The following is a 21,478-nucleotide window of genomic DNA, read 5'->3' as shown; positions in this document are numbered from 1 at the left end:
TAACAGAAACTTTCATAATAACAATAATTGTTTTTCAAATACAAAATCATAAGTTACTTTAAAAAATGGGAAGTGATAATCTAAGTTCCCTTCTTTTTTTGCTTTAAAATTTGCATTAAAATAACAGAAGACTTTCTGAAATATCTAAGACCCGGTTTAATAGCAGTCACAACATTCAGCTTTCAAAGTATCTATTTCCTCATCTATTCTATTAGTTAGCTTATGCTAACAAGTTTCAATCCATATGATTCTTCTTCTCCCCTTGTAGCAGACAGACACCTCTCAATTGTCTTCAACTCTTTAGTCAACTTCAAAAACAGACTGAACATTCAATGCTGTTAATTTTTCAATCTGGGAAAACCAAATCACTGGCAACAGAACTGGTCTCTCTCCCAAAAATGGCAGCTTGATTTTCTACAGTTATTTTCATATTGTCCTGCCCTCTCAATCCCCCCCCCCCCGCCAATTACCTTGATCCAACTGGTGAGCACAAATCAAAAGTGACAAAGCAGTGATGTCTCCAAAAACACATTTTTGTGGTTTTATGAAAACGGTTACCTGAGTAGGTTGGGCAGACGTTACAAGAACACTATCAGCACCAAGACTGATCTGCAAAGAAATAGCTTCTTGCCCTCCAAAGCTGACAGATAACTGAGGGCAACAGGAAGAGGAGGATGCAAGGGACTACAGACAAATGGGGAGAATGGAGGTGTTTCAGTGTGTGGTGCTGAGGTGGAAGACTGAACCTAGAGCCCAAAGAGGGGCAGGGATGGAAGAAAAAAGCGCTCTCTTCTCAAGCTATCAAACTTAGTACCTTTTCTAAAAATTTACCCGGAGTGCTCTTGACTTTCACGTGTACATCAATAAATGACAAAACCATTACTAGAAAAAGAGTAAGGAAAAGAGAGCAAGGAAAAGTGAGTTTTAAAAAAGAGTAAAAGAACAGAGGGAAAAAAAGGTTTTTTAAAAGTTAAAAAAAAAAGTTTAAAAAAATTCCTACATAACCAGGCACAAATTAATTTTGTCAGCTCTGCTCCAAGAGCAAGTGGCTTCACAGCAGTTCTGGGGATGCAAACCACGACTGTCAGAGTCTCACTATCCTCTGGGCCCCCCCCCTTCCCCATGTGTTCTTGCCCTTTCCTCAAAACCCATCACACCAGCCCACAAAACACTCCTATACCCTTACCAACTCCTTCAACGCTTGCCAAAAGTAAAATGAAAAAAATGCATCACTAGTATCATGTACGCAAACACTTTATAGTGCTTATTTTATTCTATTACCTGAAACAACTCAATGCCTATGGACACATTCAGTTGAACAGGTTATCCTATGGACTGTTTTAAGGTGCAGGAACAGAGAGAAATAGTCATGTAAGTGAAGACCTTGTTTATTATCTTTAAATATTATTTAAATAAATAAGGCTTATTTTCTCCTTTAGAATATGCTGACACTTAGAGTATGTGAAACAAGCAAACACTAGTCAGCACGTAGTAAACATATACAGATAGAATAAATGCCTTTGAAGGGTGGTGAACGGGATTTATTTTCAGAGGCACTCATGTGAAAAGTGGTCACAACAACAAAAATGGAACACTATCCTGCAAAGATAAGTATTTTTTACTTATTTTGTGAGCTGAATGCCCAGCATGCTAAACCCCATTTTATCCTTTAATAAAAAGAAACATACAATTTAGAAATAGGTTCTAGAGCTTAATATTATAATCTGCTTTTTTGTAATTGTTTATGACTGCTATATCAATTTGCTAGAAACCGACGTGCAGACTTCAACTCTTTGCTAAAACAGCGTGGGAGAAATCAAAGAAGTCAACTATTCTTACTTCAGCAAAGACTGTACCAAAAGCATGACTCTAGTTTAAAAAAAATAAAATCTAAAAATGGAACATTTTTATTACAGAACTGCCTCTCACTGTCAGAATGCTTGAACTCCCCTCCCCTCATAGAGGACCTCTGGCCATATCACAGCTGAAAAGTTCTATTTGGCCAACATGTCTACTGAGTTGTGAACAGGTTTCCAAACAAATGGCTAAATCTAGAGTTCAGTGACATCCATGGAACCCCACTGAAAATGGGTAAATGGGAAAATATGAAGACAGTGTGTTTTAACTGCACTTAATCAAGAAAGAATTTGGCTGCAGAGTATTTACTACTTGTGACAGTTTGCACATGGAAAGCAATTTCTGAAAGCCTGGCTGACTTTGCCTCTGACATCCGTGACAAAAATCTTTACGCTTGTAACATGGAAAAAGCATTACTTTGTAAGTCACTGAAATGCAGTAAATATAGACTCATTTTCTTAGAACAATAGGTCAGAGTAGAAAATCAGTTTATAATATTATATTTCCAAAAATGCATGCAACGTCCAGTGTAAATGCTAAAGTAAAAGAAAAACACATAGTCCTCCTCCCTTCCCCATGCCCAATTCATATTATTACAAAATGAAAAAAAGATTACTCACTCTGTCACGACGGCTGGCTATTTCTGCTTTAATCTGATATGGGTCATATTTGGTATTAGTTGAAAATCCAGAGAATGCTAAACAGATGGAAAACAGCATTTTACATTATTTTTTTCTTCTTCTTTAATATGCTTGTTAAGATGTGGCACTATTTAATAGACCATAGCATTCATTCTTTGTGTTACAAGTCACTAGGTTTTAAAATAACCCTCTGTGCTAAAGTACAAATGAAGAATTACCTTTGGCCTGCCTGATTTTTTTTTTTTTTGTCCTCAACAACAACAAAAATTGTATATAGTAGCACTGCATATTGCCTAAAAGCAACTAGCTTCCACGACAGGACGGTGGCATTTACTGATGCAAGCAATTTGTGCAACATTAACAACTGCTAATTGCTTCCTACCTATGTTCAACTGAGAGTACGATAGAGACTCAAGTAACAAAACTATTGTCAGAATAAAATTCAATCAGCTCAGAGAGAAGTTGCCTCCTAAAGCAACAGTGTAGGGAACTGACACAGAGATCAATCTCTGGCAAGTGAGATCTTAATGCAGTGTATCTAGAGTCAGGCAATGATTTCAAGCTGTGGCATTACAAGCTAAATCCTAGACAGATGAAGTAAAGGTCCTAGAGGATAGGCTAGGCAAGACCAACCATGATTTATCGAGTGAGCCATTCACAGCAGCACTGGCCCACTGAAAAATGCCTGGTATGTGAGTGGATGGGGTTGTGCTGTTAGACCTACCATCCTTTTGTAGAGCTGAAGGCTGCTGCTTTAAAACCCACATTCGTGTCTGCGCTGCACTGAGCCTTTCAACTCTCGAAAGAATACTGCAACGCCAAGGTCATGTCAAGCGTGCAGGAACTTGCCAAAATGAGTAGTCATGCCTGGATTAATTCTCTAAATCCAGGATTTTCTATGGATTTTTTTTTTTTTTTTTTAAAAAAAAAAACAGTGCTGATCACAACTGAGTCACAAAACTGCTGCATGGGCACCTCCCTGCCAACCCACAACCGCTGAGCTCACACCACCTCCCACTCATGAGCACACGACACTGAGTCAATGGCAGCACCCACAAGCAAAGAGGAGGAAAACAGTTTGTGAAGTTTTAGTTCTTTTAACACAACAGACTGAAACAAGTGATGGTGGAGGCATGAATATTTGCTATATAAGCACCCAGCTTTGGCCATCTAATTACACTTGAATCAGAAGCCTAAGATTTCTGTAAAATAAATGGAGAAGCATCCATCCCAGAATGGAGTGGAGGAGCTGAATTAAGAAGATGCAAGTGGGGAAGCCTTGGGGAATCTGAGCTGACAGCATGATTAATCCCCAAAGGGATTTTTTATTTTTTTTGGTAAATATATCATCTGACTAATCAGTCCATCCCATTTTCTCAAAACAGATGCATATGATCTTAAACCAATAAAAAATATATTAACATATCTGTAGAAAATTATTTTTTCACCTCAAAACAAGTGAAAGGTTTCATTAAATGATTTTACAGTATCTCACTATCAATTCCAGATATACCTAAAAAAACCCCAAACCTATCAGAAGGCTGAGAAACATAAAAGTCAACAGACATAGCATTTGCATTCATGCTACAGATAAGCCCCAATTTTGTCATTTTCAGTCACATTTTGTTGCTGTTTCCAAGAGCTTTAAAAATATGAAAAACAGGTTATATATTTTTAGTATACTATCTTCAACAGAAGTTTCTTTCTGAATATTCACCTGAAGTAATTCAACAAAATATCCCACAGAACTACTGCAAATTTTCAAAACAAAAAGCCCAAGCTCCTAGAAAAGTATTGTAATAAATGTGTATTTTGATTTTATACTCTAAATAAATACTGATTACACTATCTTTTACCCTATTCCAAGTCTTTAAACAGTAGTTAAACACCTTTAAACAATACTTTCTTTTTTAAAATTTCTTTTTCTCAATAAGAAAAAAAATTTAACCTTTCTTAATAATTCTTAAGAAACTTGAACATAACAGGAAGAAAGAAGACTAGTCACAGCTGTTCAGTTATGTCACAAACTAAATCACAGAATACGTATATTTAAAACTAAGCAAAAAGATGAGATAATCCCAGTTCAACAGTAAAAGAACACTTGGTCAAGACCATCTGGGACACCTCAGCCCTAGAAAACATCTTCTATTCAGGATTTTAGCATACCTTGGATCAATAAATACCACTGGATGAGTAGCTAAACGCTTCTATCCAGATGCCTGCTTTAACACCCCCCCCCCCTCCAGTCAGGTTTCTTGAACATTTTCAGAAAGGGCTAAGCAGATCTTCCTGTACTTGGCATCTACCAGCAAATCCTGCAGTTAAACAATCGCTGTACACACAGCAGCCACTGAAAAGCCACCAGCGCAGTGAAACTCCACTACGTTTCCACGTGGCTGGTGGGTATATCCATTTGATACACTTCTTTGAACTAGACTGTTTTGACTCTTCAGCAAAGACACCTTTTCTTGTTGCACCAGCCAACAGCCATGACAGTGGTACAACAACTTCAGGTTTCAAAAAAAGTGTGTAATTTACTCCAAGCTACCAGAGACATCTGAAGAATGAAAAGGGCAGGAAATCAAGGCTCTATGACCTACACCACCAGCATTAGGATCAGAGACTGGCATTCAAGAACGAGGGGCACTAGTGAAACACTGCTTCCTACTTCATGGTCAGAGGTACTCTTGATCACAACACCTCATCCCTAATTCTTTACTGAAGTCAATAAAGCGACCATGGATTCTCAGAAGGCTTCCCCTAAGATGATGGTTCCCTCCCATGTTGAGGGTGAAATAATATATGAATTTAGGAGTGCAAGTAGGTGGCTGGTCCAGCAACATTCAGTCTTGTCTTTGTTACCTTGCATGAAGCATCACTACAGCTGGCTCTGAGATGGCTAGAGATGCTAGCTGGAACATATCCCTGTTTAATGTTAAAAAGGCATATTCTAATAGACCTAACAGGAAATGGAAGTCCCTGAATACCAGTTAAACGATAGTGCCTCACTTCCGTAGTCAGGATCTTCATTCAGAGGAGAACCAGACAATGGAAACACTTCACTCTATTTCTTACACCACATGTTGTGAGAGGCAGGTGGGTAAATCAAGAAAAGACTAGTAAACTCACAGCTGGCATAAGAACGGCTGTCATCCTCACACATTTTGTGCAATTGTTGATATTCTTCTTGCGCTAGTTCAAAACGCTGCTGCTTTACTTGGTAAATCTCCTTCTTGGCATTGAGTGCCTCCTGGGCAACTATTAAATATTCCTTTAGCATGCGTTCCTGCTCCCTTCTCCATTGCTCCCTTGGGTCCTCGATTTGTGTGAGCTCTGAGGAGAAAAGCATTTAAAAAAAAAATAATAAATGAATAAGTTGTAAGACACTTCAGCCTACAAAGTACAAATTATTTTAAGGTCTGTTCTCAACTAGCGCACCTAACACTACATTACTCAAAATCACTCCAGCCTGGACAAGAAGCAGTAAGGACACAGAGTGGAAGAACAGGGAAAGCCCTTTCAAATATAAAAGGCATTTAAATTTGATTCTTTTCTTTACAAATTAGAGTAAACCCAAAGAAAACAGGGTTTGGCTCTAACCTTCCCTTGTAGCCAACTTCAAAATTCTGAGAACTACCTAAAACCCCAGAACCATGTAGGAGCGTGAAAGGTATCCCAATGGTTAACCCATAACTCTATAAAATGGTTGGAACAACCTTAGAGATACTACATACAACTTCACAAGTATAACATCCTGAAAGGTCAGTGACTACACCTGTGTAACCAAGAAGAATAAGGTCATTCAACAGAAGTTAGCATTTTAATCTCAAATCCATAAAAGCATTTAAAATGGTTCTTTTTTTGTCTTAAGAAACAGCACTCTCATGCTTTCCCTTTCCAGGATTTAGAACAGTTTGTATTCAAACACAATAAAAAATAGGTTTCCAGTACAAACTGTTTCCCATATATATGGATTTTCAAAGTTATTACCATGCAACAGTATCTTTGCAGTTGCAAAGACACTGGAGGAAGACACATACATTAAAAACCTAAAAAATTATTGGTTCATTTGTTTTCTTTTTGTGGTGATGCTCAAGCTAGCAAATATGTTTTACATGAGGATGTCCATGTAAAGTCTCATGTTCAAGTGAATGTTAATTTCTCATGATTGAGGCTCTACCGGTAAGAAGTTGCTGCAGATGCAATGTCTGTTCAAAGCAGTGACAGAACCTGCAGCACAGTCAGGAGGTAAACACCTGGTCATTTTTTCCAAACTTTGTTTCTGACAAGAGATGAAAGCCAGTTATGTTTTGTATTATCTTGTGTATGTAATTCAGTATATTGGTGTCAGTGTCGAAAGAAGAAACTTATATAAAAGATTTAGCCCAACACATTAAGAGCTCCAATGGTGTCAGGGTCACGCTAGAAGCTCTACCATTTGAGAGCCATCTGAAAAGTACATAAACAAAACCACGAAGCTCATCTATGAACAGTACTTCCAACAGAATTGTATATTAGGTTTCTAACAAGCTTTTCTCTCAACAGCTGTAACTTTTCTCTCCCCACAACTCCTTACATTGCAAGAATATAAAGACTGTCCCTATAGTTCTGCAATTTCTCCCCACATCCCAGGGAACCTCAATTCCCAGCAGCACCTTCTGGCTCCAATGCCCCCAGACTACCTCTGCAGCCCAGGACAGGATGCGCTGTGGCTTGTTCCAGTCTCCATAAATCCTTCTCTGCATGTAGGGCAAGCAGAAACAAACAGAGTTCACATTGCAGCCCATCCTTTACTGACAGCATGGTAATTTGCAGTGCTATCTCATCTGTCCGTAAGTATTCCTGAAATCTGTGCAAATTTAATATTCCTATAAACTGCTAATGCCCTGTGGAAACTATGCAGAAATTAATAAATATTTACAAGACAGAAAAGGTGGATCCTAGCAAGCGTCTCTTTTTTAATAGGAACTTAATCATTCTAATGTCAATAAACAGCCATGGCTAAAATATTATGTTGTATCATACATTAAGTTTCTGAGGTCTTATACTACAGGACACTGCATCTTTTACCACATTGTTTCAGAAGCCTTCTCAAAAGCTAGCAGCATTCTTCTGAAGCAGAAAACTTCTTCAGTACAGAATGTTACAGTAGTAACATTCTCTTCTGTTTTATAAAGTACAGAGGCTTCCACTTTGCCCTGGATTTCTACACAAGTTTGCCATGTAACAACACAACTAAAGCTACATTGTATGATAAAATTCACTTTCTTAATTTCTCTATAACCAATTAAAACAAAACAAAACACCCCACCACCCCAAAATCCCCACTACAGTAATTCAAGAACAGCCCCAGACAAATGCAGAGAATATATTATTCTCTCACTGGGGAATGCCCAACTGGTTAAAGGAGACTTCAAAGGCTCCCAAGACTCTGAGGAGGAGGGAAAGGAATTCTGCGGCTGGCAGCCGCCAAGGTTTTTAAGCAATGGTTGGACAAAAGCCAAGAGCAGCTTAGTAAGGGTGTCAACAAAGTACTGAATTTACAGAACAAGATGGAGATCAGGGTTGGAAGCACCATTGAGATTTACAGAAGATTCCTCTGTTCCTGGAGTTTTTCAATATAAAAGGAAAGTTATTGCCTAGAAATCTTTTTATTACTTTCTGGGTAAACAAACATAGCAAGAGGCTTGGAAAAATCAGATGTATTACTGTTTTCTTTTAAAAGGTGGAAGGGCAAAAAGCTTGAGATGGTGCATAAAGCTTGAGAGGTCCCTGGGTAAGCATAATGCTAGAAAGACTCTCTTTGAATTATCCCTTGCGTTTTCTCACAATAGATCTTGAAACCAAAGCACTTCTAACTGTTTTGTCAATTAACACAGAACTCCAATGCTGTATAAAGCATTTAACCTGGTCAGCCACAAAAGACAGTCGGAATGTTTTGATGTGGAAGTTGCCATTCCCAGTATTTTAGACATAGTTCAGAATACAATGTAAGGGAGCCATTTCAGAAAAACATTTCTTCAGTTCCTACACCATCTCTGCCACTTGCCTGACACCATAACATGACAGACGTGATTGTCTACTCATTAGTTCTCACTTCTACAAAGGAGGTTAATGCAGTCTTGATTGGTACCTTTGTTATCCACAGTTTAAAATTGGACCGAGTATCCTACTAATTTTTGAATAATGATTATCCAGCTATAATATCAACTCTGTCTTCCCTCTGAATATAAATCTCGCTTGTATATGCAAGCACTGTATTAGCCTAAGGGTGACAAACCCATTTTGCTGTGACGGTTGAATTACCATTTAGGATAATATCTGTGGGCTGCAAGTAATTAGTTATCATGAAAGAGACAAATTTTGCAACCTTGTTAATTGCAGAATGATTCCTTTCACTCAGTTCAGTACTGGCCCTATGATGTTTCCATCCTTCTGTTTATATATTACCTTTACTTAATTCCCAATATGATTAGTTTCTTCTCTTTCTGGGCCTTTCCCATTGAGCATTTAGGAATTCAACTTCTCTGCGAAGACTCTCTTCTACAGTTTTTGCTCTCAATTGCACAGAAAAAAAACGCGAGCCAGATCTGACATGCCTACAATGATTAATATCCTTTCTGTAAGTTCACACTTGATGTTTGTGGTAAAGCCACTAATAACAACGTCTGAAAAGCAAAAGGGAGTGATTTCTTTTGCGTGCGATGGTGATTGTTATTCCTATCAAAGATGCCTACTGGTAGGCTGCTTTAGTAGCTTTTTTAGTCGCAGCATTGCAATGGGAGTTCATGTTCCACTCACTATCTATAGGGACTCCTAAAGCCTTCTACAAATTTCAAGAAAAAAAGAAAATTGCCAATATCCTCGTTTGTACTTTTTCTAATTTGCGCATTCACGCACATGTACATATGTGGGTGCAAGTGTACTCCATTACTGTACTCCGATGTAAACCTCACTTTGCATTAAATTTCAACATTAACTAAAGTTTCCATGACAGTTTAAAGAGCAATCATCATTAAGCTACTACTTCTTTTAAACAGAGTTATTGTAAGAATTTCCTAACAGTCTGTATTTATTGCCTTTCAATTGTCTTGGCTACCTATCTTTATGATCAGTGCCTTAACAGCTCTTTAAAGCTTATAATTTAATTTGCAATCTTTGTTAATTTCACAACAAATAAGTACCCATGTGGGTCAAACAATATCATGGGAACTTTTGTTATTCTGCTGGGATTTTATTTAAATAAGTAATTGTGAAACCACAATACACAAGTAATTCCAATGATGGCAGGAAGCCAACTCTATTTCTACACTTTTATTTTTTAATTGACTAGATTTTAAGTCGATAGTATTGAGGTTGTTTTTGCAGATTATACTATTTACCATTGCTGTGATAGCCCATATAACTACCACCTTCTCTTCTCCCTCCCCACCAACTGCCAATTGCCACAATATTGAAAGCATTCACTCACTGGTGATAAGAAGCTTAATGATAGCAGCACAACAGTAACAGCAGCAGCAGTACAAAGCTGTAAAGATAAGACTTTTTTTAAAAGTAGAACTGGCAAATGTGCCAGACAGTGGCAAAAGAAAGCTCAGCAACAGTCCAAAGGGGAAAATGTTGGAAATTTCTCCATCTTAGTTTCCAAAAGGGACATCTGTTGTCTTTTTGATAGCACTTTGTACTGTATTAAAGCATAAAACATACATTACTTAAGAGAGGATGAGAATATTGTATTACATTGTGCTTCTAATTAAAAATCAGCACTTTCAGAATGTATTTTGCTTTTCAATATAGAAGAGTGAACTCTGATGACTGGAAAAAGCAACAACAAAATTACTGATACTCCACAGTATGACAAAGTACAACAAAAGAGTTTTATACACTCTAACTCGATCATAGTTTGTAAAATTCTTTACAAATGGAAGAAGGATTGTGCCCCCATTGGAAAGAAAGAAAACAGATACTGCAAGAAATTACTTGCATGCATTTTCTCACTGTAGCATGAGGTGCGTAAATGCCATCGGAAACAAAGTTAGTGCCACCAGTTAACATCAGCTTGCTAGGATTTCTCAAAATAATCATACATCTACTCACGATTTATGTGGTCCATATAATAAACTCCAATCTGTTGATCGTAAACAGTTTCCCATCCTAAAGGGAGCTCATCACCGACACAGTCAGCAAATGTCAATGGTTTTGTAATCCTGCAAAAATAAAAATAACACAAATAAATACAAAAGGTGCAGAGTTTACAGTGCAATGAAATGTATTTACACTGTTATTACATATTTTGAAGATACCTCCATCATTTGATCACAAACTAGTTATGCTGCTGAGGAATGTGCTAATTGCAAACATACAGTTTCAAAATAAAATTTCATTTAAATATGCTGACAGATACTCCCCAAACAGGTAAGACAAGCTTCTCCCTTCAAGTTGCTATGTTTAACAGTTTAATTACAATGGCATGCAGTCCTGCCAGTTTTTCTCCCATATTGCAAAGAACACAAACCTGAAGCTGGAGTTCACTGATGCTAAAAATTACTAGAAGCTTTATAGGCTTTAACTTCTTTAAGGTGTCAAAGCAGTATAATTGTTTATCCTTAAAAAAAATGAAATAAAATTTTAAGAAAGCACTATAAACCAGATTTCTCCTCTTTTCAATTATACATTTCCAACTATTAATGATAATCTCTTGGTCCAGACTCATCCAAAGTAATTCCGCTCTCTCAGAAAGAAGAGAGACAAATAAATGTCTCTAAAGAATTCCAAAGCCATTAGAGCAGACACAGTAACTAATAAGTAACAGCATTACTATCTAGCAGCTTAAAATATCACGCCCCTTGCTAGGCAAAATCTTGATAGGCCAGTGGGTTATAGAAAGCCAAAACAGCTATTTCAATTTTCAATTTATTGACAGGAATGTTGAAGATACTGGGTTACAAATTCTAGAGAAAGACTCTAAACTAACACTGTTCTGGAACATCAGGGTATATAAATAACCTAGGATGAACAATGATGTACATAAAAAAATCCTTAACATTCAGTGGAATCACATCTATCTCCCAAATCATCATTTTCATCATTACTTAACCCCTAAGATAATGTTTTCCTCTAAAAGCTGCCATAAAATTCCTTTACAAAAAAGCTATTAATATAGTAATTTCAATTATACATGAGCTATATATCCAACACCTTCAATGTTTATTTGTTGAGGCATTTACAATACCTAGAATGATGATAGCTTTTCGAAGATTAAATACATGCATTAATTTAGGAACTGACTTATGTTCAGCATAACCTATGGCATAATACTGTTTGGCGTAAAATGGAAATTCCATTTGTATGTTATAATACCCAATTAAGGTTTCCTGACACCAGATTCGGACTATGCGTACAAGTACACTGCGGAGTAGAGAGATCACTGGGACTGGTAATTGCACTTCATCTGATAACACCTCTACAAAACAGTAACTTTGTCTGAACTAAAACATGTTTGTCTTTGAACTAGAAGTCCTTCTCCACCCCAAAACAAAATCAACCAGAAGAATCCAACAGTGAAGACTTCAAATGATGGAAATACTACTATATTCTAGCTATTCCAATGGTCCAGTAAGCACACCATTCAACCACTAACAAAAAGCACGTAACTTTGCACACAGCAAACAGAAAAACTGCATTTACTTGTCTCCTAAAACTATTTTAGTATTCTTGAGATTAAAGTGTTCAAGATTAACTGTAGAAGAATAAAAATATCATATCCTCACTAGCTTAAATATAATGTTTGAACAGCTCTGCACAACAGTACAAAGATCAAGTTATTTAGGTCAAATAATAAAGAGCCTGATCATATGCTATGAATTCTCAAACATGTATAAACAGTTTAGTAAGATGAAGATGTACATAAACTGGAGCACCACTGTTTAAAGTAAAAATTTTCCATTACTGACAAATATGTAGTTTACATCATGTAATCATGCAAATCCAAAGCTGCTGTATTCAAGAAAGAAAATGTTACTATGGACTGGCACATGGATTCTTTCAGTAATTCATCTAGCAGTCAGGCAGACCAAATATTGCCAAAATAGTTCTGAGCTCCCTGGAATTCAGTCAAATATTAAAAATATAACATGCAGCATTTTTTTCTTAAACTCTCATGGTTTTGTTCTGAAGACATCATGTTTACAATTTCTCAAAGTAGTCTAGACATGGGCTCCTAAATTACCACACTATAGACAAGATTTTCTTTGGAATGAGTTATGAGACATGCTTGCTTGCTATACAAACACACCCTCACCCTTTATTCGTAAATAAAACCTGCACATGATACTCTAACCTTTCACACCACAAGAACTTCAATTCAATGCTCTCTGTGATCCCACCAGGGCTCAGACTTCCAGGACAAGGACAACGCTCGCTTTCTGGAAAAGGGAGACTAAAGAAAGCCAACGCATCTGGTCTAACCAGTTTTCATTCCAGTGTTATAAAGCCTGCATGAACAGTTTAATTAATGGTTTTGAAGGAAACCTTGCAAGAAAAAGAACACATAAAAAGGTGTCTTCCAGATATTCAGACCATTAACAACTTGATGTCGCTCATTTTAAACTATACTCAAAGCTCCTCCAAACTGGATTCCCTTCAAAGCACAACATCACATTGATTCTCAATTCAGTCACATTTATATCTATGTAGTTTGAACGTTCTTCATTCAATTCATCTACGTCAAAACATGCAATGCTTAAACTAAGAATTGGAAGTTTCTCCCTGTGTTTTGCCCTGGTTTAACTAAGTCAACTGAAAAAAATACATTTCTGGTTTAACCAGCACAACTCTGAGGACAAGATTTATTTTTTTTTTCCCAGCTAGGGAAACTAAGGGTTTCCAGAATAACAAAGACAAAATGGAACAGATGCAGATATGGATATTGGAGGTCAGCCACAAATTACAGCAGTAGACTGCTGAAATTAACTATCTTCTGGAAGTACAGCTTGACCCTCTGGTTTTTTTTAATTAGCTTAAGCACTGTAAAATAGGACAGGTCTTTTCTGCTTCTATATAAAGAATTGTACAAGGTACAAGTACATCTGTTAAAACATTTCAAAGTATTAAAATAAAGACAAAAAAACTTTTTTTAAGCATTAGAAGACAAAGACAGAATAAAAACACTGCCATCTTTAATTAAATAAAAAACAGGGCTGCCCTGAACTATGCTATTCCCAGTAGTAAAGAATAACTAAAGCATTTTATCTGTCCCCAGTGATCATCTCCTGTCCCCCCCAAGACAAATGGTAGACACTAATAAGAAGGTTCTGAACTTCCAGCTGAAGACAGAATTCCTCTGGGACCAGAGGAAACATTAACTGGTTGCAGCCCCTGGATCTACAGCCCAGGTACAAGTGACAGTTGTCCACGGGGGCCAATTTTGCATATATCAAAGAGCCAACCATAACTTCAGATTAACTGATTTGCTGATTCTTCGTTATCTCGAGACGTTTATCCTTTCTAAAAGTAATGATGCTCTTCAGTCATTTGGCACCTAATCTTTTGTGACACTGAAAACCTTCAAAAGCAAATACAGAAACAGGTAAGAAAGCTTCCATAACCCAAATCCTGCACACCAAGCTGAGAGAAAAATTTTTGAGCATTGTCATGTGCCTTGGATCTGTCACCACTAACTCTGCCGAAATTAAGTGTTTTCATTAAGAAGAAATGGAAGTCTGCTATTTGCACGCAGTAAAACAGACATATCTGAAAACCCAAGTTTTAATATTTTCTCTGCATCAATTATCAAGCTAAACACTTAGAATACAGAAATCAAACTACAAAATAAAACCAAGCAGTCAAATAAAACTGTTTCTAAGAGGTGTTTTTTCTCCTCCTTGTATATTTATTTTGTATCTTTATCCATTACCCATACACAGAACAATTCCAGAATACATTACCACAGCCTTCTGAACAAGTGGCAGCAACAGATATTTCTTGAATGCATCAGTTCATGGCAGGGAGTGCGTGGGAAGGAGCAAAGACGACAGCAAAAGGCAATAGTTAAATACCGTTTTAGATAAATTACTGCAAAACTGCTCTCAGCTTTAGTATGCTTTGTTAACAGAATCTAATTTCAACCTCCAAAACCACCACATAAAACCTCAACCTTTAAATAATAAAAGGAACACTTCAGGGTTCAAAGAAAAGGCATGCTTCAACTCTCCAAAACACAGTTTGACCAATAGCATGGGACAGCCATTTCATTGTCATGGATTTTCAAAAACAGAACCAGATCACTAAAAACACAAGGCATCAGTACCTACTAGATAAGATCCTCAGTCTTCCCATGGCCCTGATGCCACATCAGAGGGCCCGGGCTGCCTGAAATCCCCACATCTAATTGAGCAAAACTTCCCCTGGGAGGAACTAAATTAAGACAAACAGAGCCTGTTTTTGCAAGATCTTGGACAGGAAATCGAAAAGGTGTTTCCAAAGTAGAAATGCTGCTGCAAACTAGCTGCCATCCCTCAGACAACGTCTAGATGCCTGAATTACATCCAGGGTCACCATATCTTCCAAAGTGGGCCTGGATTAAGAGGAAAGCACTAAACAAGGACTAATTATGAAAAAGAACCACCAAGTTCTGAAGAAAAGCCATCATTTGTAGGGGAGATGGAAGGAAGGATGCAAGAACGGCAACTTCCAACTGTGCTTCTATTTCTGTTCCTGATTTTGGTCAGGTTTAACAGCAGAGGCAGAAAGTGCCTAATAAAGTTTCATACTCCTCAACAGAAAACTAAGAGAAACCTCTTAAATCTGATTTCAGTCTGAATAGCCATCTAATGGGATAGATGGTTTTGCCTGACAAGTGCAAATTACAGGCTAGGAAACTTTATTAATTCATGTTACAGATCTGAAAAATACCAGGCAATTTAAAAATGAGTAACAGTGTAACTAGAAAAGAATTAAACGTTCTGATAAATTTAACAATAGTTTATCCAAAGTACTATGCTGAGTATATTACTAAAGCAGCTGTCAGAAGGCAAGAAAGAGAGAAGACAAAAAGAGAAAATCACACACACACACTTAAAAGCTTTCAGCCAGACATTTTTTTCTTACCTCCTTTCAAACATGAATTTAAGCTACAACCATTGTTATAAAATTCAACTAATCCTCTTATCTTGTATCGTGGCTCTTATTCCCTCAAACCGGGCAGCAAAAAACCACCCAAGAAATCAAGCAGAAATGGAAGATGATTTTTTTGTTGTTTCACAGACAAGAGCAAGAAGAGCTGTTTACACTGAAGGGGAGGATGGGGGTGGTGAGGGGGTGGGTGTTGGGGGTTGTTGTTATTTTATTTTAAAGTAAATGCCCTGAAGAGAGCACCTCCTCCTCCAAGCAGGGCAGGCGCTCATCCTGTACACGCTGCCCAGCTGCCGAAGCGAGGAGCTCCCTACAAGGCTCAGAAACGGCCACACACCAGCCAGAGCCACGCAGCCTCACCTCGCAGCAAAAAACACAAGCCAGGCATGGGCTGTTTGCGGCCAACGCCGCCATGAACTCCAGAACCTGCTACAGCACTCTGGAGCGCACCGTGGCTCTCCTCACTATGTCCTCTATCACGGACCCACCTCTTCTCAAGTAGCCAAGTCATAAAACAGAGATGGATTTTGAAATCAGGTTTGGCAAATTACATCCTGACTGCATAGTCAAAAGTACAAAGTTCACCGAACTATATTTTCAAGACAAAAATACCTTACAAATTTTTTCTTAATCCAAATGATATATCTTCATTTTACTGCATAATCTAACCTTGAGTTCTGAATAAAATAACTTACTGAACGTCTACTCAATCCTTCATTCAAATAAAGCCACAATACAGATGGCCAGACAGAAAAACTTGCACAAATGAGATTCTGTGCTCAGGACAAAGACTTAAAGAAGGTAACTTGTATTCAGAGTCACCACTGGGATACATTTCCCTTAGAAATAAAAGGGTACCCTACAGCAAGGAAATAACAGCACCAGCTCTTCTAAAGGTCACTTGAAATTCAGTCTTTTTAAGACCACGCTGTATTTTGCAGTAATTTTCGTTCTTTTTTTTAAAACAAGTTCAAATAAGTACATGAAAGAGCACTAATAGTGTCAAATCAGTGTATTTGCTTCAATTAATTTTACAGTAACATAAGCCAACACAGCATACATCAATGTGCAAAACAAGGCACAGGATGGCATTAGCCAGGCTACAGTAATGAATCAACATCTTTAAGTGTGGAGAAAAATGTGTGTTCGTTAGTAATTTTTAACTGGTTTTTCTTCTTAATGGAAACAAGTGTTTACAAACCTGGACAACCTACGCTAAGACAGCTGACCAGCGTGTCCCTCCCACAAGTATCTGAGTTATTTGTCGATCACCACCTCCCGAGCCATGGTTTGCCACTGTTTACAGCATGACAAACAAGCTGGTGGCAATTCCTTTTAACCCCACTCTGTAAGGTTCAGTGCTTCAGGAGCTGGCTAAAAAGCAGCTCCAACATCTGGGCAACAGGGCAGCATAGATGGCAACTTCGTCAGCCATCCTATTCCTCGGTTGCTAACTGCCCTTGTTTTACAGCCACCTAAGCTTACGTGGGTCAAGAAAACTAAGTGGTATCAGCTATCTACCTCTCTTGTGACCTCGTGCTGAAGAAAAACATGCAGGAAAAATGGAAATAACGTTATAAAAACTTAGTGGATTGACCAGAATGCACAAGCACTCTATTTTGGCACCCAAAACCCAAATGGAATGATTTTGTTGCCTACAGCATTTCAAATCATCAAGTCCCGTGCTGTGCACTACAGTAAATCAACTGACTCCAAAAAGAATTCACTTTTTAATGCTAGGCAGTCCCTTTACATTTTTTTAAATCTCACTAACACTTTTCTGATTACCAGGGTATTATACACATACTAGATGAAAATTGTTCATCATGTGCAATGTATTCGCTGCTACATGTAATGCTAAAGGGGCAGGTGGACATTTAAACCCTGAACAATTAGACTTTGTGATGCAAAATGTATGTGAAGCTACATGTATGAGTAAGAGATAAGCTATATGATTTGTTGACTCAGAGGAGGTAACATAAGTTTATATTGACTACAAACACCTACAAGAAATGTACCTGAGGACACCCTCTAACATCTTTTCACTAGTCTAGAAACAATAAACATTTACTAACAAGAAACAACAGAGAAATAATATACTTTTGTTTTTATCCTTTATCATAGTCCCAAAAAACAAAACGGCTAAGAAATATTGGCTTAGTATGTTGGAACATAAAATAAAATGCTATGTCCAACTGCAACTCTCACATAACTTGTCTGGCTGCTCAGGAACTCCTGAAACAGTTACACACAAGCAGCCAAGTCTTCCAAGCAGCTATCCATTTCTTAACAGCAGCTATGATCCATATCCAAATTCAGATCACAAATAGTATGAGAAATTCTTGCTGAAAATATACCCACATTTCATCAAGACAACCAAAATTCCTCCTTCAAAAATCATAGCCAGGTTAAAAGTCAATGCTTTTAAGAAAACTGCTTTTGTTTCTATTTTTTTTTCCCCCCAGAGTATAAACAATAAAAAAATGGGGGCAGAGGGGTGAAGTAAGACTGTCCATGAACGCTTTAAAACATGTTTTGTTTGTTTATGCGCAGATAGCCCAAAGTTACAGGCAACTGTACAAAGCTAGCAGCCAGAACCTAAGATTGGCAGCAGGGCAGAGGCAATTGCTGGAGGGGCTGGCTGAAGGAAGACAGTTTGGGCAGCAGGTGACTTGACATCTAGACCAGAAAACAGACAAAATTACATATGACAGTTGGGAATAAGCCATAAAAATAGGACAGCAGGAATATGCAGCAGATAAGACAGTTGGGGGGGCGGAATTAGGAGACTACAGTTCTACTAAACTGATGTCAAACTGGACGCTCATATTGAGTATGTGCTTAGCTAGAAACAGTAACATGCAAGATATTTACGACTTGTCTTTTGCCAATCCTAATAAAGCTGTCTCTGTCACTCAAAATCTCTAAATATTTACAAGATCTTCTCAAGGACTTGCATATTGGGAGAGATTCCAAAAAAAAAAAACAAAAAACCCCAAACAGATAAAAATCAAAAGCCTAAACTAAAAGATAAGAGAAAATTTAATGGGGAACTTCAGAATCTGAGAAGCAAGCTGTATTCTTCCACCTGCGTAAGAAGCCTAACATGACACTACACCTGTCCAGCCACAGCACAGCTTTAGAGAGGGCAAATAAAGCAGTGTTCTAGTTTCACTGATCCTGAATCAACATTTATAACTTTTTCACCAGTTTCTGTGAGTTAACAGTGCTTTCTAACCACACGCTATTGGTAATTAAGGTCCTAGTCAGTTAAGGCCAGCCTTGCAGTTATTTCTTCCATCCTGCAAACCAGAACTCTGCAACTTTCTGCTGGAGAAGAGCAAGTCACACAGCTGCCGGACTTCTATGTCCTCAGTACATATTAAAGCCTCTTTCTATGTTCAGTTCAGTCTAACAAACTGCTTGGCGGTTGTACCCTTAGTTTTCCAATGACTCTTCTGGTTTGAGAACTCGTATTTCTAACTTACTTGGCCGCAATCCTGCCCACCAGTTAACTAAACCATCATAGAAGAGTCGCTGGGAGAGGTGATGAGCTGCTACACCCTTACACAGAGGATTGTGTATGTGCTTGTGCGTAAGCGCATGCATACACACACAAATTTTGACTGCTGGTCAACTTCTATATGCAACTACCAGATGAGGAGGAAACACCTGTACTTTCTTAACGGAAGCCATCTGAGCAAGGGTGAAAAGGTGCATCTGCAAGACCTTACCAGCAAGTTTTTACTAATAAGCCCTTTGCACATGAACAAGAATAACGGGAGGAGTTCAAAGCAGGAAGAAAATAAAGCAGACAGGAAAAGGGAGGTCCCCAGCAGACAAGGAGGAACAAAAATGGGACATAAAACTCCAAATTCAAGTCCATGAAGTTCCACATGTTAGAATAAAAGGAGGTATCAAATGAAGCTTTACATCTCAATAACAAGTAACTAAAATGGTGTTAAATGCTGCAATAAACTATCATGCAGTGGAATACTTCCTGCAGACTCTTGCAGGATCATTTCAAGTTTATATCAAAAAAGATAAGCACATCCTCACTACTGCATTGCCTCTTTCATTTCTAGTTTATTAAGGTATCTTAGCTATCTCAAGACTAGTACAGAAGCAAAAGGGTGAAGTTCTTCAAAACTCTCTTCCCATCTACTGTGTTCCCTTGCTAACCTCATGTCCTACATCCAGAAAGATTATACCAGCATTTGCTGACTAGCTTGTTACCCTCAAGTCTGACCTTGCTAGACTAAACTTTTCTTCAAAATTTTGAAGTCTATGTGATTATCCCAAACACTATGGCAGGGATTCTTCTAAAACATTCTAACAGTCATTGGTAATTCAAATTTCTGTATGTTTGTAATGGTTAGCTCTGCACTGCTGAAGGCCTCCCCCCCCCCACCTGCCTTAAATTTATCATTCTTCTTTACCAACTAACCAGATTGGAAATAACTAAATATATGTATGTGTTTGTATATAAAAACATATATACACACATGTGCAAGTTACTGGTTTGTCCAAATACCATTAAAGTGTCAAATGACAGCACTGTAAAATACTTTTGTGAACACTAAATCACTTCAGACAAGTTTCAGCCAGCAAAACTGAGAATCTTATGTTAACTGCTAATCTTTGGGCTGACTAGAAGGCAAGTAGTTGAAGACACATAGAGGTTAACGCTAGAATCTTGAGGTATATATGCAATTACATCCTGATGTGGTCTACAACTGCTTATTAACCGAAGAAAACCCTTCTCATACACTGAGAAGGCTCATCATGCTAGAAAAAATGCCAATGAACATGATGCTACAGGGATTTTATACTTCTGTAGTCTGGGAGAAACAATCTTCTAGAATAGGCTATAGCCAAACTATACTTAACTACTAGTGTTCCCCTACAGGTAAATTGCAGTTTAATGAGATCTGAAACAGCCACCTGTCATGTCTATGTGCACAAACATGCTCAGCACTATTATCAGTGAAAATTTAAGTAATTTGATGTTTAAAAATTTTTAAGCCCCCATCTTCCAAAAACTTACTATGCTTGGACTATATTCAATTAAATGTTACTGAAATTAATTTCATTAAACTATTTCCTCCAATAAGTATTACTCGATGACACTAATAAAACAGAAAACACATGTTAAAAGTTACCAGAAACCGCTTCTAGAAAAAAGCAGAAAGTGACAAACAATGGGAGGAAAAAGTAAATGCAACTGGACCAAGTATAAAACAATGGTTGGAAAAATATATATTCAAGAGACCATTCTTTTCAAGTCTCAGAACAAAGTGATGTGTAGATAAGTGCCAAAAGAATATGCATACCATGACTTCACATACATCCTATTAAAAACAAATTGTGAGGTAAAACAGTAAACAAATGCCTCACACCCAGAAAAGTCTACACTGTGAGCTAATATTAGAAATTCAAGACAAGAGTTTCTCATTTAACCTTTCAGAACAGCTTCAATCCTTCTCTTCCAGCCTTCTTGAAAACAGTGTTATACCTGTCCTGCATTTTTTTCCTAAAAGTACCACATATGGCATCTCTCAAACATGTTCAATTATCACATTCCTGGAAGTTTTATGGACTTTTCTACCATTTCCATGTAACGTTCTCTAACGTGCTACTATGTTGTCATACACCGACTTTGCCTGGACAGCAGAGTGATTTTCCCTTGTAAAAGGCCACAGCCCTGGCCCCAAGCTCCCCTCAGTGGAGTGGGTGCCCATGGGCACAGAGGGAAACCTGCAACCAAAGAGGCCATTGCACTGCGCTCCAGCAGACCCCTGCCCAAACTGTGTTGCAGATCAGTAAGGCAGGCTTTCCAGACTACTTCT

General features: G+C 37.8%; 1 protein-coding gene across 5 annotated transcripts in view; it reads right to left on the bottom strand.

Annotated features, from left to right (window-relative positions):
- WWC3 (WWC family member 3) overlaps positions 1 to 21,478 on the bottom strand; it is a 103,822-nt gene that overhangs the window by 54,960 nt on the left and 27,384 nt on the right. For all 5 annotated transcript variants that reach the window (XM_049834333.1, XM_049834330.1, XM_049834331.1 and 2 more), the window contains exons 2-4: positions 10,596 to 10,705; positions 5,628 to 5,831; positions 2,478 to 2,554 (exon numbers count right to left, since the gene is read on the bottom strand). In XM_049834333.1, the coding sequence (XP_049690290.1) occupies positions 2,478 to 2,554; positions 5,628 to 5,831; positions 10,596 to 10,705 (391 nt within the window). The remainder of the gene's footprint in view (positions 1 to 2,477; positions 2,555 to 5,627; positions 5,832 to 10,595; positions 10,706 to 21,478) is intronic.

Source organism: Accipiter gentilis, chromosome 31, assembly GCF_929443795.1.
Source record: "Accipiter gentilis chromosome 31, bAccGen1.1, whole genome shotgun sequence".
In the NCBI taxonomy this organism is placed as follows: Eukaryota; Metazoa; Chordata; class Aves; order Accipitriformes; family Accipitridae; genus Astur; species Astur gentilis.
This window is presented reverse-complemented; position numbering and strand designations above follow the sequence as displayed.